This window comes from Nansenia antarctica (genome assembly GCF_963989245.1).
Source record: "Nansenia antarctica genome assembly, chromosome: 18".
Lineage (NCBI taxonomy): Eukaryota > Metazoa > Chordata > Actinopteri > Argentiniformes > Microstomatidae > Nansenia > Nansenia antarctica.
In genome coordinates this window covers 23,087,280-23,105,809 of record NC_137691.1, presented here as the reverse complement: position 1 = coordinate 23,105,809, position 18,530 = coordinate 23,087,280, and the positions used below count along the sequence as shown (strand labels likewise).

Genomic DNA, 18,530 nt, shown 5'->3' with positions numbered 1-18,530 from the left:
TTTTAGAAAAAAGCGCCGCCTTCAGCGCCTTTTCACCGTCTTTTTACATACAACCCATGGGGAAAAAGCGCAGCCTTCACCGCCTTTTCCCAGAATGCATTTCGCACCGCCTAGCAGCGGGCAATTTAAATCGTCCATTTTAACCTCCATTGGCTAAAAGCTGTAATTTTGGCAATACAAGTCATTTTATGAAGTTTTAATATGTTTTCAGGCGAGAAAGTAACCATATTATATATTCCCAAAATGCGTCCAGTTTATCAAAATAACCTGTTTATATATCTGATCTGACGGTTTTTTCGTCTTCTGTTCGCTAGCTGCGTTCGTAAATTCGCCCTGGAAATCTGATCAGCACTCATGGAATGCCTCTTGTCCAATCAAATTACCTGGTCGCTTTATGACGTTGAACCCAGTGTGCACTCCGGCGCTCTCAGAGCGAATTTACGAGCGCACCCTGCGTTGCTTATATACCTTCAATGCGGAGAAACATCTTAACATAATTATAACAAGTTGTAAAATGATTTGGGGGCCAATATCTTTAGCTAGCTAAAGTAACTAGTTTACTTTATTGTTGTCTTAACAGTTGGTAAAAGAACAGGATTAAAACAAAAATATCAGCAATAACATCGTGCTCTGCAGCAAGCACAATTACAACCCAACTGAAGCCACAATTCTGGGACCATTCGTGACTGACAGTCAGTCAAGGTGAATATGTAATAAACTTGGATTTCATGCATTTCAAGTGGCATCTTTGTAATCATTACGATGTAGTCATGTCTAAGAGGCAGACAAGGCTTCCCTTTAACTCCCCGAGGCTACGACTATGCTATGTCCTGTGCCTATGCTGTTCCTCAGTCCAGCGCGCTTCGTCATCCCCCTTCTAAAACCCCTTTCCATCCCTTATGTAATTTTATCAATGAACATTGTATTACTGTTATTTCAACATTTAAGCCTCTTTCACACATACGCGGAGATTGTATGAGCCCCGCGTCAGTCAGCCTTTCCGTAGAAATACATCGCTCCGTTATATATATAACGTTACATGTTTTAAGGCTGATCTGTGCGTGATAGTGCTGCATTATGTTGATCTATTTATATCGATCTATTCTTGCCAATTCCTTATTACCAGTGGAAAGGGGGAAGGCTAAAACACTTTGAATGGAATAGATAGGACTTTCCGTTCAATGGAGGAAGCATGATACTCGCGAGTTCATCTCGCTTTCCCCCCGTTGATGTATTAAACAATCTAAGCAATATAATCAGAGCAGTTGTTATTATGTAATATTATTGATGGATGTGCCATTTTTGATGGAGAGCAGTGAGCGGATGACTGGATGTGAGCATGTATTTGACTAATGCCGATAGATTCGCGTCTTGCTCCGAAACCGGAGCTGTCAGGAGACAGGATTTTACAGCGTTCCTTCAAACTATCGTAATTCATGAACTATATGCCCAATCTAAAAAATTCTAACAGTTTCTGAAAGCAGAGAAGTTGCACTTTTATTTACGAATATGTAATAAACTTGGATTTCATGCATTTCAAGTGGCATCTTTGTAATCATTACGATGTAGTCATGTCTAAGAGGCAGACCAGGCTTCCCTTTTACTCCCAGAGGCTACGACTATTACCAAGTCTATCGCTGGGTATATTTGCAAGGTGTGTTGTGTTGAACTGGGGGGGTCATCCCTATGTTCCCCGGGTCCTATGTTCCCCGGGTCCTATGTTCCCCGATTTCTTAGCAAAAAAAAAAAAAAAGGGTTAATAATAATAATAATAATTCATTGGATTTATATAGCGCTTTTCCGAGGCTCAAAGACGCTGACAATATGGGAAAAACGGAAAACACAGAAACAACAAGCAACAGATAACATGAGCACATAGAATACAGAGGTAACGAACGGGGAAGGGGAGGTTGTATGCATGTCCATGGGGGGAGGGGGGTGGCAGGGTGAGGGGAGATGGTTAGGGATAGGGGAGGTTGTATGCATGTCCAGGGGGGGGGCGGGGGTGGCAGGGATGGGGGAGATGGCTAGGGGTAGGGGAGGCTGTAGGCGTGGGAGAACAGGTAGGTTTTGAGGTGGGATTTAAAAGTGAGGAGTGAGGGTGAGTCTCTGAGTGGTTGAGGGAGAGAGTTCCAGAGGCGGGGTGCGGCTCGTGAAAAGGCACGGTGACCGAAGCCTTTGAGTTTTGAGGGTGGGACAGTGAGGGGAACAATGGATGAGGATCGGAGGGTACGGGTAGGGCGGTGGGGGAGAAGGAGGTCAGTCAGGTAAGGGGGGGGGGTTCTATGTTCCCCTCTTCCGAAAACTTCAGAAAAAGGGTTCTATGTTCCCCGCTTCCGAAAAAGGGTTCTATGTTCCCCGCTTCCGTATATTCCCCGCCTGCCGTTGTGTCAAGCGACCCCAGGTGTCGTTATGTAGTACTGCATGAGTTTATTTTTTATTTTTTAAACAACATACACAAACACAAATACATAATTATACTGTTTTTTTTTTTATTGTTTTTTTTTTAAACAACATACACAAATACATAATCATACTGTGGATTACTATGTGTACAACATTATTATATGAACAAAATGATTATATGTACAAAACCTTTTGTAGGTAGGACACTATTGGACCTCGGCCCAAATCTAGTACTGAACCTGACCCCCCATGCTAAACCATTTGGAAGTACAGTATACTAGGACTCCAATTCAGACACACTGGGGGGCTGTCACAAATCTACTAACTCTAATCAGCCTGGTCTCACACGGCAGACGTCAGAATTCGACGTTGATGGACAAACGTCGAATTCTGACATGACATTTGCATCCAAACGTCGAATTCCGACGTGACATTTGCATCCAAACGTCGAATTCCGACGTGACATTGGGGTAGCTCGTTCTGATAGCGCAGGGGTGCGCCTGTTATGTGCGCCTGTCGGGGCTTCTCTCGGGATTATTCCATTTTGAATTGGAAACCCTATGGTTACCCTAACCCTAACCCTAACCTTAACCCTAACCCTAAATGTGGCCTAACTAATTAATGCAAGTGCAATTCAAAATGGAATAATTAATAACTGTGATTTACCGTGGGTTAGGATAACAATTAAAACGTGTCCGGATAGGGGAGAGGACAGGGAATCCAAAACCATTTGAATGGTGTCGATCCTACACTCCTATCACCGTCGACACAGCAAGGAGCGAATTCCCGGGTAGAAATATTCTCTCGCCCCGCTGTCAGCGGGAGTTTCATCCAGGAAGCGGTTCTCTGAGCAGCAGCGGTGGGGGGGGGGGCGTCGCTTACGGCCGAATATCTCCGCGTCACAATGGGTTATAATTCCAATACATATGCTTAATCTGCTCTATTCATACATTAATCTGCTCTATTCATACATTAATCTGCTCTATTCAGACATTAATCTGCTCTATTCATACATTAATCTGCTCTATTCATTAATCTGCTCTATTCATTAATCTGCTCTATTCAGACATTAATCTGCTCTATTCATACATTAATCTGCTCTATTCAGACATTAATCTGCTCTATGTATACATTAATCTGCTCTATTCAGACATTAATCTGCTCTATGTATACATTAATCTGCTCTATTCAGACATTAATCTGCTCTATTCATACATTAATCTGCTCTATTCATTAATCTGCTCTATTCATTAATCTGCTCTATTCAGACATTAATCTGCTCTATTCATACATTAATCTGCTCTATTCAGACATTAATCTGCTCTATGTATACATTAATCTGCTCTATTCATACATTAATCTGCTCTATGTATACATTAATCTGCTCTATTCAGACATTAATCTGCTCTATTCAGACATTAATCTGCTCTATTCAGACATTAATCTGCTCTATTCAGACATTAATCTGCTCTATTCAGACATTAATCTGCTCTATTCACACATTAATCTGCTCTATTCAGACATTAATCTGCTCTATTCAGACATTAATCTGCTCTATTCAGACATTAATCTGCTCTATTCAGACATTAATCTGCTCTATTCACACATTAATCTGCTCTATTTAGACATTAATCTGCTCTATTCATACATTAATCTGCTCTATTCAGACATTAATCTGCTCTATTCATACATTAATCTGCTCTATTCAGACATTAATCTGCTCTATTCAGACATTAATCTGCTCTATTCATACATTAATCTGCTCTATTCAGACATTAATCTGCTCTATTCATACATTAATCTGCTCTATTCAGACATTAATCTGCTCTATTCAGACTTTTTAGTTGATCTACAAAATGTCTTTGTATTCATGTTATAATGTTCATTATCACTTTGTTTAAGGCCTGATATTGGCCATCGATTGCTACTGTCTGGATATATTGTTTGAATAAAAACACCTGAGGAAACAAATGCATGATCCTTACAAGTCATACCTCGTTGTAAAAGTGACTAATCAGGCTCTCTCCATGATCTCCATGATCACAATAGCATGCTGAACACTCTAAAAATTGAATGGAGTCTCAGTCATGTACCGTTAACGAGATAGAATACGAAAAGCATATTTATGGTACCTCGTAAAACGCTCATCAGGGGGGGGGGACCCGTCGCTTATGGACGAATATGTCAGCGTCACAATGGGTTATAATTCCAAACTAAATGTTCCCATGATCACAATAGCATGCTAAACAAACTGAACTTTGAATGGAGTCATAGTCATGTACCGTTAACGATATATAATACGAAAAGCATATTTTTCAATGTCGCTCAAAACCGCACAGCAGGGGGGGGGGGGCGTCGCTTATGGACGAATATCTCAGGGTCACAATGGGTTATAATTCCAAACTAAATGTCTCCATGATCACAATAGCATGTTAAACAAACTGAACTTTGAATGGAGTCATAGTCATGTACCGTTAACGAGATATAATACGAAAAGCATATTTTTCAATGTCGCTCAAAACCGCACAGCAGGGGGGGGGGGGGGGGGCGTCGCTTATGGACAGTTAAAATGTTCTAGCTTATTTAGAAGCCAAGATATTACAAAACGTGTGTATTATGGCGGCCATTTCTTAAATGCCAAGATGGCCGCCTTTCAGACATCTGTGCAAATGGAAACATATATTTTCTGATTCCTCATACAATGCCCTTTCCAAAAATGTATAGATTAGCAAATCCCCAAAAAATTCCCACGAATTTATATAACAAACCTGACTAAAAGAACACCAGTGATATATATATATACACATTATTTTAAAAAGTCTATATTTTTGTCAAACGAAATCAAATAAATACAGTAGGGTCACAATGGATTATAATTCCAAACTACATTTCTCCATGATCACAATAGCATGCTAAACAAACTGAACTTTGAATGGAGTCATAGTCATGTACCGTTAACGAGATATAATACGAAAAGCATATTGTTCAATGTCGCTCAAAACCGCAGAGCAGGGTTTTCGATTTCGAAGACGTCACTCACTGTGCTACGGAAACTGGCTAGTTACTTAGGGATTATATTATGGGATATGTGACACTGTAACCTAGAGCAGAGGTTCCCAAACTTTTTTTAACCAAGGCACCCCTGAAGCTTTCCCCCTTCTCCAAGGCACCCCAACTCTACGAAGATTTTAAAAATGCCTCGGAGCTTAAACTAAAAACAATACAAAAGAATTTTAACAATAATAAAAGTCATTAATGAACTGTAATGGATGGGCAAGAATGCATAGGTCAGTCAAACTATCGCTAAATTAAATAAAATTGTGGCCCTCAAGGATTGTACAATATGGGAGGAGACTCAGAGGGAATTCTTCACAAAAATAAAAGATCAAAGGCCTGTATAATCAATCAATGGAACAATGCTTTTTTGGGGGGCTTAAAATAATGCCTTAAAATGTAATTCTCATTTCAATGCTCATTCTGAGATTATTATTTCACATCTGAACCAAACGGGTAACTCACAACTATAATCATTTAACAATAATAATCATGACAGAATTGTAAAAATTGAGAGAAATACAAAACAAAGAAATATGTTGTGCGCATTAGTGGGACACATGCGCCTGCTTTTGGGAGCAGAGTCTCTTTATGCGGGGAGAGATAGTGGACAGCGCGACACGCAGGTCCTGTTCCACTGACAGACGCATGCGTGTCTTGTTCTTGACGTATGCTAGAAAAGAAAAAGCCAGCTCGCACAAGTAGGAGGTTGGGAAGGGTAAAAGCACCTTGATGGCGCTCTCTGAGAGAGATGGATATTCATGTCCCACAAGCAGCCAAAACCTATCCAAACCTAGCTCACCATGTTTGAGCTTCAGTGTGCAGTCCATAATGAGCTCTGCCAGTTCATCTTGAGCTTTGCTGCTCAAACTAGCGGCTGATGCTGATGAGAGGGGGTTGAACGGATCCCGGAGCCAGTCGAAGTCTTCGTTCATTGGAGGGAAATAGGACTCAAATCTCTCCTCCAGCATACGTAGGTGCGCAGCGATCAGATTCAAGAAAGACGCTGACTTGTGTGCTGCGTCATTGGCCGTCAACGTAAACATTTCAATGTTTTTCTTGGCCACCCCGTCTTGCCACCGTCTCAATTTGGATCGGAATCCGTTCAGTTTGTCTGTCGCTGTCAGGATATTCTCAGCCTTCCCTTGCATTTTTATGTTGAGGTCATTAAGGTGGCTAAAAATATCTGCCAGATAAGCAAGCTTAATCCACCACAATTCATCTTCCAATTGTTCTTTGTATGGCAAGTCGTGCTCACTGACAAAAGTTATCAGTTCATCTCGGAGCTCATAGACACGGGATAACACCTTGCCCCGCGACAGCCAGCGGACCTCTGTGTGTAATAAGAGCCCCTCATGCTCGGACCCCATCTCATTGCACAATGTGCTGAACAGCCGTGACTTCAGCGGGCGTGATTTTACATAATTAACCATTTTCACCGCTTGGTCCAAGACTTCAGTGAGGAGCAGTTAGTTAGTAACTAGTAGGCCTAGTTAGTAAATTAATATCTTTCAAATCTGAGAAATATATATTTTATTTGCTTATGAACTCCATTGCACATGTAATAAACAAACGTTTATTAATGTATTATTATTATAATTTTATATTATACTTTTTTTTTTTTTTTTTTTTACGAGCAGATTTGGCGGCACCCCCGGACAGGTGCTGCGGCACCCCAGGGTGCCGCGGCACCCACTTTGGGAACCTCTGACCTAGAGACACACTGCGCTGTTACGTGACGTCCTGCCAATGGGATGTACAGTATTGTCCCATAGGTTGGCATTTTGATGCTTGGTCTTGGAAACAAACACCATGTTTGCACAAACATAGTTTTTTTTGTTGTTGTTGTTGGTTGCAATAAAAGCCTATATTTTGGATTGATATCTCTACTGTATTTATTTGATTTCGTTTGACAAAAATATAGATTTTTTTATAATGTGTATATATATATATATCACTGGTGTTCTTTTAGTCAGGTTTGTTATATAAATTCGTGGGATTTTTTTGGGGATTTGCTAATCTATACATTTTTGGAAAGGGCATTGTATGAGGAATCAGAAAATATATGTTTCCATTTGCACAGATGTCTGAAAGGCGGCCATCTTGGCATTTAAGAAATGGCCGCCATAATACACACGTTTTGTAATATCTTGGCTTCTAAATAAGCTAGAACATTTTAACTGCTAAACCTACATTTTCAGGGTCAAGGAATCCAATGGTTGTAGTTACAACGCTATTTTTTGTATTCTTTTTTTTTTTATATCATCACATAAAAATGTGTAACTTATACTTGTCGTTTTTCTATTACTTCCATACGTGAGTCCACAGACCACAGTATGATCACGACAACCTCCTGCATAGAGATTACTCAACAGCCAGCAACCAGTAAGGCAATACAGAGGCAGGTAAATCTTTAGCCTAATGGCATATTTAATGATCTTCTTTCGGCGTATGGGTAGTTGTTTTCCTCTCCACTCCACCATGCTCGGGGCCGAGGGGCTACCCTTTTACCACCCCGAGACCTGGTTGAGGGGCTCACCCGGGCTATATTTCTGGACACCCCTCCAGAAGCCACGTCATCGTCTCGTCATCTAGTACCGACAGAACATGCATCCCGTTGGGTGGGTGGTACACCGGGCAATCCAGGATAACATGGTCTGCGGTTTGGTCCTCTGCGCCACACTCGCACGACGCATTTGGGGCCAAGCCCCATCTGTGCATTGATGAGCGGAAACGTCCGATGCTAAATTTTGAAACTCATATTAATAATACTATTAAAACATCCTTCTACCATCTAAGAAACATCACTAAGGTACAATCATTTCTCTCCCAGGCAGACACTGAAAAATTAATGCATGCGTTTGTTACTAGTAGGCTAGATTACTGTAATGCTCTCCTGACAGGTCTCCCCCAAAAAATGATAAATAGACTACAAATGGTTCAAAATGCTGCTGCTCGTGTCCTTACTAGGACCAAACGAAGAGCGCACATCACACCTGTCTTGAGATCACTACACTGGCTCCCTGTCAGTCATAGAATAGACTTTAAGATCCTTTTACTAGTTTATAAATCACTTCACTGTGATGCACCCAATTACATGGTGGACATGCTCATAAGATACACACCAGCTAGACCCCTACGGTCTAGTGGCACGGAACTTTTAATAGTGCCAGAGGCTAGGACAAAGAGATTTGGAGGATCAGCTTTTAGCATATATGCTCCTAGATTGTGGAACACCCTACCTGAGGGCCTGAGGTTGTCTAAAACTCAGGACATTTTTAAGCGTGACCTCAAAACCTACTTATTCAATGTCGCCTTTTGATACTACGGGAGACATTGGACATTATAGAATTAGGATCACTAGGCCATTACACCATACTCGTGTTTTGAGATTTGTGTTGACAGGAAAATGGACCCGGGTGCTGATGAGGCACTGTCAGCTCCAAATAGCACCTAGAGCAGTACTGGAACCAGTGCAAGGGTGTACCAGGACCACCATCAGGTTGTATTGCTGTCATCTTTATTGTCTTTATTGTGTTGTTGCATCATAACTGTGCCTAAGATTCTCTTTTGGCAGGACCTGTGACCATACGGATGCAGAACGATGCAAATATAACACTAAATTTATGGACAGAGTGTACGCCGATAATATGCAAGGAATTTTTCCTGGATACATGGTGTACAGGTTTTTGCCCTTGCTTGCTTGCTTCGTGCCGGTGGTCCTTGGCCTCCCCTTGGGGACCGCTGGGTACTGGTAGGCAAACTGGCTAGTAGTCGCTCTATTGGTAGAGGGCTGCAAGGGAATTTTTTCCTGGCTACATAGTATACAGGTTTGTACTTTTGCCTGCTCGCGGCTCTGTCAGTATTGATTGATTGACTGATTGACTGAACATTTTCATTGTGTGAAGCGCATTGAGTTGCATCTTGTAAGAAATGCGCTATACAAATAACATTTGATTTTGATTTGATTTGATTTGATGCCGGTCCGGAGACGATTGAGCCTCACCCAGGATAGCCTTGGCAAGTCCATCCCGAGGGGCTCAGGGCCGGCGACTGGGATATGGTCGCGGAGTTTGGAGGTGTTTGCCTCCCACTCCGCGCGCCACATATAATCCGCCCATCCTGCCGCACTGATGTTAAGATCTCTGCATTGCTGCCTGAGATCCTGTGCGGCAGGCACAAATGGGTGTCTCGACTTGAGACGCCGGGAGGGCTCCGCTGTTATAGTGAGCCTATCGTGGAGCAGATGGTTATTAAGCTCCACGGCCCGGCAGGCGAGACGTGCTGTGGCTCCCATGCGGCGGAGGCCTGCGGGCTGGATGCCTGCTAGGATGGGAAGGTTGTCCACGGGGGTAGGACGCAGGCATCCTGTCACAAACCGCAAGGCTTCGTTTATAGGCGAGTCGATGAGGCGGGTGTGGGCACTGCGACACCATACTGGGGCGCAGTATTCACTAGTTGAATAAAGGAGGGCTAGGGCTGCCGTGTGCAAGGTCTTTGCGCCGGCGCCCCAGCCTGAGCCAACCAGTCGCCTCATCAGGGTAAAGCTGCGGTTACGGATGAGCTCCATGATCATTCTGACCATGTGCCTGTCCGGCAGCAGGCGGAGCAGCTTGCAGGTGAGGCCGCGATGCCATACGGTATCGTAGGCAGCCGTCAGGTCTATAAAGACGGCCCCGTCTCGAGGATCTTGAAGGGGATGCATAACAGAGAGATGGGACGGTAACTCTTAGGGTCCCCTTCAGGCTTATTCGGTTTAGGGATCGCAACAACTAGGGCTCTTCGCCAGATTTTGGGGATCTTGAGTTGGCGCAAACAGGAAGTGAGGAACCCTCTCAGGCAGGACTTCAAGGCGGGTGCGGCATGGAGAATAAGCTCCGTATATCATATTTAATGATAAAAATAGGGAATGAAACAAAATAAATGAATGGGAGGAATGTGGGGAGTGTATGGTGTGCTGGTTGTTCTGTTTGTGGGATGTGTATTTACTCTATGTGTAATGACAGGCGGGTTGTGTCTCTTGACTATGTATAAGCGTTTATGCTATGTGTGATGTGATATGTGAATGGCGAGTCCAATGCGTGCCAATGTGAGCTGGGCTGTTAGATTAGTTCATCATCATCACTTTCGTGCGTCACAGCTTGGGAATCGTCATCGTTCTGGCACTGGCTGCTGCACATGTCGGTACAGGCTAAGTTCTTAGCTCTGCATGAACATCTGCCAGAAGAACAGTCAGTTTTGCATTTGCATTGTACCATCTCAATGATGGACTTTGGGGCTGGGAGGACGTCTGTGGTTGTTGGTTTAAGCATGCCATCCTCATGTTTGGAGTACCAATTTTGCAGGGGATCCAATTAGCCTATGGATCCTGCAGAGCAATGGCTGCCTGTGCCCATATGCTTTTTTTTTTTAAGAAGAAGAATACAAAAAATTGCTTTGTAACTCCAACCATTGGATTCATTGACCCTGAAAATGTAGGTTTAGCAGTTCAATGTTCTAGCTTATTTAGAAGCCAAGATATTACAAAACGTGTGTATTATGGCGGCCATTTTGTAAATGCCAAGATGGCCGCCTTTCAGACATCTGTGCAAATGGAAACATATATTTTCTGATTCCTCATACAATGCCCTTTCCAAAAATGTATAGATTAGCAAATCCCCAAAAAATTCCCACGAAAGTTTAAATTGAAACATAGTGAACCTGACTATTTTAGGAATATAAGATTTTCAATTCCATCTCGAAAATGATCTATCTAGGGAGTTATATAAAATGCTGAGACAATACTATGACATTCATTGTGTTCTTCATTATTTCCAAGTCATCTTAAGACCCCCCCCCCAAAAATAAAAAAAAATAAAAAAATTAAAAGAGTCAAACTCTCATGCAGTACCACATAACGACACATGAGGTCGCTTGACACAACGGCAGGCGGGGAACATAGGACCCTTTTTCGGAAGCGGGGAACATAGAACCCTTTTTCGGAAGCGGGGAACATAGAACCCTTTTTCGGAAGTGGGGAACCGGGGAACATAGGACCCGGGGAACATAGGACCCGGGGAACATAGGACCCGGGGAACATAGGCATGCTCCCGAACTGGGTATATTTGCAACAGTGTTGCGGAAAATTAAGATTTCTGCCGAATGCTGCTACCACTGGAACCACATTATGAAACACCAGTAGCAATCACGAGTTGTTCTACATCCTACAACATTCTACAACATGTGCTACATTGTGCTACATCTTGATGGGTCTGACGTCTTGGAACACCGGTTGTTGGGAAGTTGGTTACTAGGGAAGGTACACGCGTACCTACTCTCCTCGTCCTGATTGGTCAGCTGTCAGAAAGGCGCTTGACGACACACAGCGCCTTTCTGAAAAGTTAAATAAATTCAACTGAAAAAGGCGGCGGCAGCTGCACTTTTCTCACGCTTTTTAAAAGGTGGCCGTTTCTTCCTTTTCCCATAGGGTTGTATGTAAAAAGACGGTGAAGGCTGCGCTTTTTTCTAAAAAAAGACGTCAAGTGTGAACACCCCCTAAGGCACCAACTGCACAGTAGGCTACCCAACTGTAGGATCAAATCTGAAGAGCTGATCCTAAATCAATGTTGTAACTGATACATTTAAATCATACTGTAGGTTAAGTGTAATTTACAGTACACAACGCTGACCACTGCTCTTGTCCATGTCTCTCTAGCAATACAATATGTAAACGAACATTGTAAGGCACTGTTTAGTGTAAGCAAATTTACCCAAATGTATTCTTCACCTCTTCTCTTGTTACTGTTGCCATAGCTACAAGCGTGTGGTGACACCACGGCGAGCGGGCACGGCGGTGGTGGTGTGCTGGATGGTGGCCATCGTGGTGGGCCTAATGCCCATGCTGGGATGGAACAACCTGCAGCGTCTCCGTGACAATGGCTCCCTGGTAACCACTGACCTCCTCATCACGTGCCAGTTTGAGAACGTCATCAGCATGGACTACATGGTCTACTTCAATTTCTTTGGCTGGGTGCTACCCCCTCTGGTCCTCATGCTGCTCATTTATGTTGAGATCTTCTACATGATCCACCGGCAGCTCAACAAGAAGGTGAGTAGTAGTCTGCACTCTGCAGCAGTGTTCCTCACTCTTGGTTCTGAAGAAGCTATTTGTTCCTACCCAGCACTAACCCACCTGGTTCAGCTGATCAACATCTTGATGATTCGTTTGTTAGTTGAGTCAGATGTGTCAGTGCTCGGCTCGGTCAAAAGCGATTAGACAGTGACGTGGTGAATCTTTATTTATTTAGAAAGTAGCTTTATTGGCAGTGGGAGGCAAATGGAAGTCCCAGTGAATGGAACTCAATTAAAATGCTGTGTTATGCTCCTTTATCGGATATCACAGTGCCTCACAGTCTGGTCTTGCCTGGGCTACATAATTTACATTGTATTACTCAATATGGAAAACATAAATATCTAAATGATCATATCACTATTATTTTGTTCCAGGTGACTGCGAGCCACACAGACCCCAGCCGTTACTATGGCAAAGAACTCAAACTAGCCAAGTCCCTGGCCCTGGTCCTCTTTTTGTTTGCAGTCAGCTGGCTTCCCCTCCACATCCACAACTGCATCACCCTCTTCTGCCCCAACTGTGACACACCCATGTTCCTCATCTACATCGCTATCTTGCTCACCCATGGCAACTCGGCCGTCAACCCCATCGTCTACGCGTTCCGCATCAAGAAGTTCCGCACAGCTTTCCGGAGGATCTGGGAGCAGTACATTCTGTGCCGAGACCCCGTGGGCAGGCTGCCCCAGAGAGGGAGTCAGAGAGGCCAGAGCCACGAGAGGAAGCTGAGACAGAACGGTGACGACGATGACGTCTGAATCTGAGTGAGCTGATTGGATTAGCACGGAAGGAGGGCGTCAGGGTATGGGAGGGTCTCTAGTCCTAAATTAACCTCATAAATGGATAGGATGGAAGAGACCTGATCCTAATTTGCTTCCTGACTGAGGGGTGTTGTACCAGGAAGGGTACAAGGACCTATGTGAAGCGAGAACGTTACCTCATACAGGGTGGACGTGGATGGTGGAACTATCCTCAAATGGCATTTTAGAATGGAGAAGAACTGAACTGAACAGAACAATGGAATTTGTAGGTCACCATGGTAATTTGGATCATCTATTACAGGGAAGGAACTAACAATATCTCTAATCACCTCCCATTGGCTTCCATAATGATGTCATAGGGGCTTCTGGCGGGTCCAATAGGAACCTGCTGAACTGAAAATGTTTATATTCGTAGTATATAGGCTAACGTACCGGTGGAAGATGGTGGAAGACAACAGTTTCCCATCTGTGGATTGAAAATGTAACTTCAAAATGTAGTACATAAGCAACAATGTCTGTCTCATTCTGTATAAGGAGAAGTCTTGTTCATTCATACTGAAACATTCATACTGAATACTGATTCAGTAGCCTTACCTACAGAGATTACCAAGGGCTACTACTGGGATTTTAAGAGAGAGGATCTAAATCAGCTGTTTCTTTGGACAGTTACAGATCATGGGTGTTATTCAATCAAAACCTGCCACAGGGATTACAGGGTGAAAAAACAAACACTAGACATGCCTTTTGTGCGGGTAAAAGTGCACACTTGCTAGGATTCATGTCATCAAATACATTGTGAAGTGCAAAGAACTCACTGCTTTGAATTCAAAATCTAACACGATCTTGCTCACAATCTTGTACACTCCCTGCTTCAGGTATTGATTGCATGGGACCCTAAGTCAAATGTTTCAGCGTACGTTTGTGCTGATAGGCAACGGCCTCAATGACGGTACAGGCTTCTCTCTGAAGAGCAGACTCACTGGAGATGCTCCCCTAGGTCTCCCTGTGTTGGGTCGAAAGGTGCAAGTGGGAAGCGGAGGGCTAAACTGATGATGGGGCATTTTCATATGCACACATCCATCTTCTATTGATGTTCTATGGATGTGACAGAGCAGGGGACTTGGATATGTGTACAGAATATATATCGGGAGGGGGGGGTTCATTACATCTGTGTGTGGAAAGGGTTTAGAGGGGATGTGATGTGGGGGTGGGGTGGGAGGTTAATACGTGTGTGTATGTGTGTGTGTGTGTGTGTGTGTGTGTGTGTGTGTGTGTGTGTATGCAAGGAAGGGGTTTCTACCAGAGTAGCTCATTGGAATTCTCATCTCTTCAGAGGTCATGTGGAATCGATGGCGAGGCCACTATCATTGCTGCATTGTCCATTACAGCCTTAGAAAAGACAGCCACATCATTGATCTGTGTCTTACTGTGGCTCTATGTCTGTGTGTGTGTGTGTGTGTGTGTGTGTGTGTGTGTCTGTGTGTGTGTGTGTGTGTCACAACCCACTAGAGATAGCAGATCGAGACAATACCATGTATGGATCTACAGTATATCAGCTGTGTTGACTCACTGTATTTTGAATGCTGCTTTTCTATGGATATCTTCATGTTTATGTTTCATGTATCATGTCCTAGGAATATGATATTGTCATCTGTTTACTTTACTGTACCAGCAAGTTCAATGAAATCCGATTTGTGCAATATTCTTAGATGTACATTCCAATACCGAGTAGAATCTAGAGGTCACACTGATAATGTTTTACAGATACTGTACGTCTTTCAGGATGATGATAACTAATATGCTGGACAATCTGTCTTATTATCCAGGATTTGAAGCGCACATTTAATCAAAATGAGATCGATGGTGTCACGCTGTCAAGACCAATACATTTCCATAAATAACAGGAGGCAGCCAATAAGGATGGTTTTAAACGAAAATACCAAGGGTCTTAATTTGCTCTGAGGCCATATTGTATGGCCACTTAACAAATAATTAAAAAACATTTATATGGAAATAAACTCAAACTGAAAATAAATTCTAAGAGGTTAATCATCATAAATACATGGTAATTGTATTTATAATGTCTGTCATTTTCTATCTTCAATTGAAGCTTCAAAAACTCAACTTCAACAGGCCAACAAGCTATACTATACTATACTTTATGACTGGTAGATATTTTAACCTCTCTCTCACAGTCCTAGCCACACTGACCCATCTACCCACTCATCCACGTACGCACTCATGCACATACCGAGTGGAATCTAGTTCTTAAGGTCACAATTCACTCGTCTCCTCAGGCCAGCATTCTGTCTGTTGTTATCAGCTCTGGAACCCCCCACAGGTTGCTGCCTGTTTGCTAGGGTTAGGGTTAGGGTTAGGGTTAGGGTTAGGGTTAGGGTTAGGGTTAGGGTTAGGGTTAGGGTTAGGGCCTGGAACCCCCCACAGGTTGCTGCCTGTTTGCTAGGGTTAGGGTTAGGGTTAGGGTTAGGGTTAGGGTTAGGGTTAGGGTTAGGGCCTGGAACCCCCCACAGGTTGCTGCCTGTTTGCTAGGGTTAGGGTTAGGGTTAGGGTTAGGGCCTGGAACCCCCCACAGGTTGCTGCCTGTTTGCTAGGGTTAGGGTTAGGGTTAGGGTTAGGGTTAGGGCCTGGAACCCCCCACAGGTTGCTGCCTGTTTGCTAGGGTTAGGGTTAGGGTTAGGGTTAGGGTTAGGGTTAGGGTTAGGGTTAAAGCCTGGAACCCCCCACAGGTTGCTGCCTGTTTGCTAGGGTTAGGGTTAGGGTTAGGGTTAGGGTTAAGGCCTGGAACCCCCCGCAGGTTGCTGCCTGTTTGCTAGGGTTAGGGTTAGGGTTAGGGTTAGGGTTAAGGCCTGGAACCCCCCACAGGTTGCTGCCTGTTTGCTAGGGTTAGGGTTAGGGTTAGGGTTAGGGTTAGGGTTAGGGTTAGGGCCTGGAACCCCCCGCAGGTTGCTGCCTGTTTGCTAGGGTTAGGGTTAGGGTTAGGGTTAGGGTTAAGGCCTGGAACCCCCCACAGGTTGCTGCCTGTTTGTTAGGGTTAGGGTTAGGGTTAGGGTTAGGGTTAGGGTTAGGGTTAGGGCCTGGAACCCCCCACAGGTTGCTGCCTGTTTGCTAGGGTTAGGGTTAGGGTTAGGGTTAGGGCCTGGAACCCCCCACAGGTTGCTGCCTGTTTGCTAGGGTTAGGGTTAGGGTTAGGGTTAGGGTTAGGGTTAGGGTTAGGGCCTGGAACCCCCCACAGGTTGCTGCCTGTTTGCTAGGGTTAGGGTTAGGGTTAGGGTTAGGGTTAGGGTTAGGGTTAGGGCCTGGAACCCCCCACAGGTTGCTGCCTGTTTGCTAGGGTTAGGGTTAGGGTTAGGGTTAGGGTTAGGGTTAGGGTTAGGGCCTGGAACCCCCCACAGGTTGCTGCCTGTTTGCTAGGGTTAGGGTTAGGGTTAGGGTTAGGGTTAGGGCCTGGAACCCCCCACAGGTTGCTGCCTGTTTGCTAGGGTTAGGGTTAGGGTTAGGGTTAGGGTTAGGGCCTGGAACCCCCCACAGGTTGCTGCCTGTTTGCTAGGGTTAGGGTTAGGGTTAGGGTTAGGGTTAGGGTTAGGGCCTGGAACCCCCCACAGGTTGCTGCCTGTTTGCTAGGGTTAGGGTTAGGGTTAGGGCCTGGAACCCCCCACAGGTTGCTGCCTGTTTGCTAGGGTTAGGGTTAGGGTTAGGGTTAGGGTTAGGGCCTGGAACCCCCCACAGGTTGCTGCCTGTTTGCTAGGGTTAGGGTTAGGGTTAGGGTTAGGGCCTGGAACCCCCCACAGGTTGCTGCCTGTTTGCTGGGGCTAGGGTTAGGGTTAGGGTTAGGGTTAGGGCCTGGAACCCCCCACAGGTTGCTGCCTGTTTGCTAGGGTTAGGGTTAGGGTTAGGGTTAGGGTTAGGGTTAGGGCCTAGAACCCCCCACAGGTTGCTGCCTGTTTGCTAGGGTTAGGGTTAGGGTTAGGGTTAGGGTTAGGGCCTAGAACCCCCCACAGGTTGCTGCCTGTTTGCTAGGGTTAGGGTTAGGGTTAGGGTTAGGGCCTAGAACCCCCCACAGGTTGCTGCCTGTTTGCTAGGGAATTTCCCAATACAGTATGTCATATAGGGTTAGTAAAAACAATCATATACAGTGCCTTTTCCGTCCCCAGTACTAAATCATGTTGTATTTTGTCTAAATTTGGACAAATACTAATTCCATTAGGTTTTTCATGTAAAGTCAATTGTTATTTATTATGAATACAATGATATGGGCTTCTAAGTTGTTGTTTTCTACATTTTAAAAGCTTTGGTTAAAGATGTAAATTTGATTTTGCATGGGATTTGGGATGTCCCCAGTGTTGTTCATTCAACTTCAATCCAAAAAATAACTATTAAAAACATATACATTTCCAAATATGTTATTATTATTTCATTTTCCTGATCAATATCTATTGAAATCAAATCTAGTTTTTATCCATTTTTTTTTTATTTGTACAAAAAATTAAGGTTTTGCTTACAATATTGCTTGTCCCTGCGATCACTGTCCACCCTGTTATGCTGTGTTAATGTCCCTTTTAAAAGAAAACCATATTTCTCAATCACATCACTCTCATCACATCAGTGGAGGGGATTTCAAATGTGGTAAGCTGTGTGATTTTCTACCTCTTTTACCATCTGATTTTTATGTTTTTATCCAGTGAGTTTAATGTGGTTGACCATAACATGTCCACCCTGTTATGCCTAAATATTGAGGAGATCAATCAAATTGAATAATTTCAAAAAAAGTATTTAGTGCAAATTAGATTCCTCATCAAGTATTCATGGTCATTCTAGGCATTATGCTAACACAGGCAGGCTAAAGGCTAACTTTAACTCAAAATGTCCACCCTGTTAGTGTCCACCCTGTTATGTGTCCACTCTGTTCTGGAGACACTCGCCCTATTCAACTACAGAGGGTATTCTAAATAAAATAAAATGTAGGTGCCTGAGCTCGACCACTATGTTTTTCAGCAAGCTAGATATGTCCTTTATATAATAGAACATTAACATATAGATAAATCAACAATTTATTTTTCACAAGTTATGAAGTCCAAATGGCACCGTATAAAAAAAAGGACCCAAGAACAAACAGTGGGAGAGAGTGGTGGGAATAGGGAAAGGAAGGCACAAGTACACAGCTCATAAACATTAATACAAAT

General features: G+C 43.8%; 1 protein-coding gene across 1 annotated transcript in view; it reads left to right on the top strand.

Moving 5' to 3' along the window:
* Positions 1 to 13,326, top strand: part of LOC308173621 (adenosine receptor A1-like) — a gene marked incomplete at both ends in the record, with an annotated part of 50,082 nt that extends 36,756 nt beyond the window's left edge. Inside the window, 2 exons of the mRNA XM_080548654.1 lie at positions 12,253 to 12,547; positions 12,946 to 13,326. Of these exons, the coding sequence (XP_080404780.1) occupies positions 12,253 to 12,547; positions 12,946 to 13,326 (676 nt within the window). The remainder of the gene's footprint in view (positions 1 to 12,252; positions 12,548 to 12,945) is intronic.
* Positions 13,327 to 18,530: the final 5,204 nt, after the last annotated feature.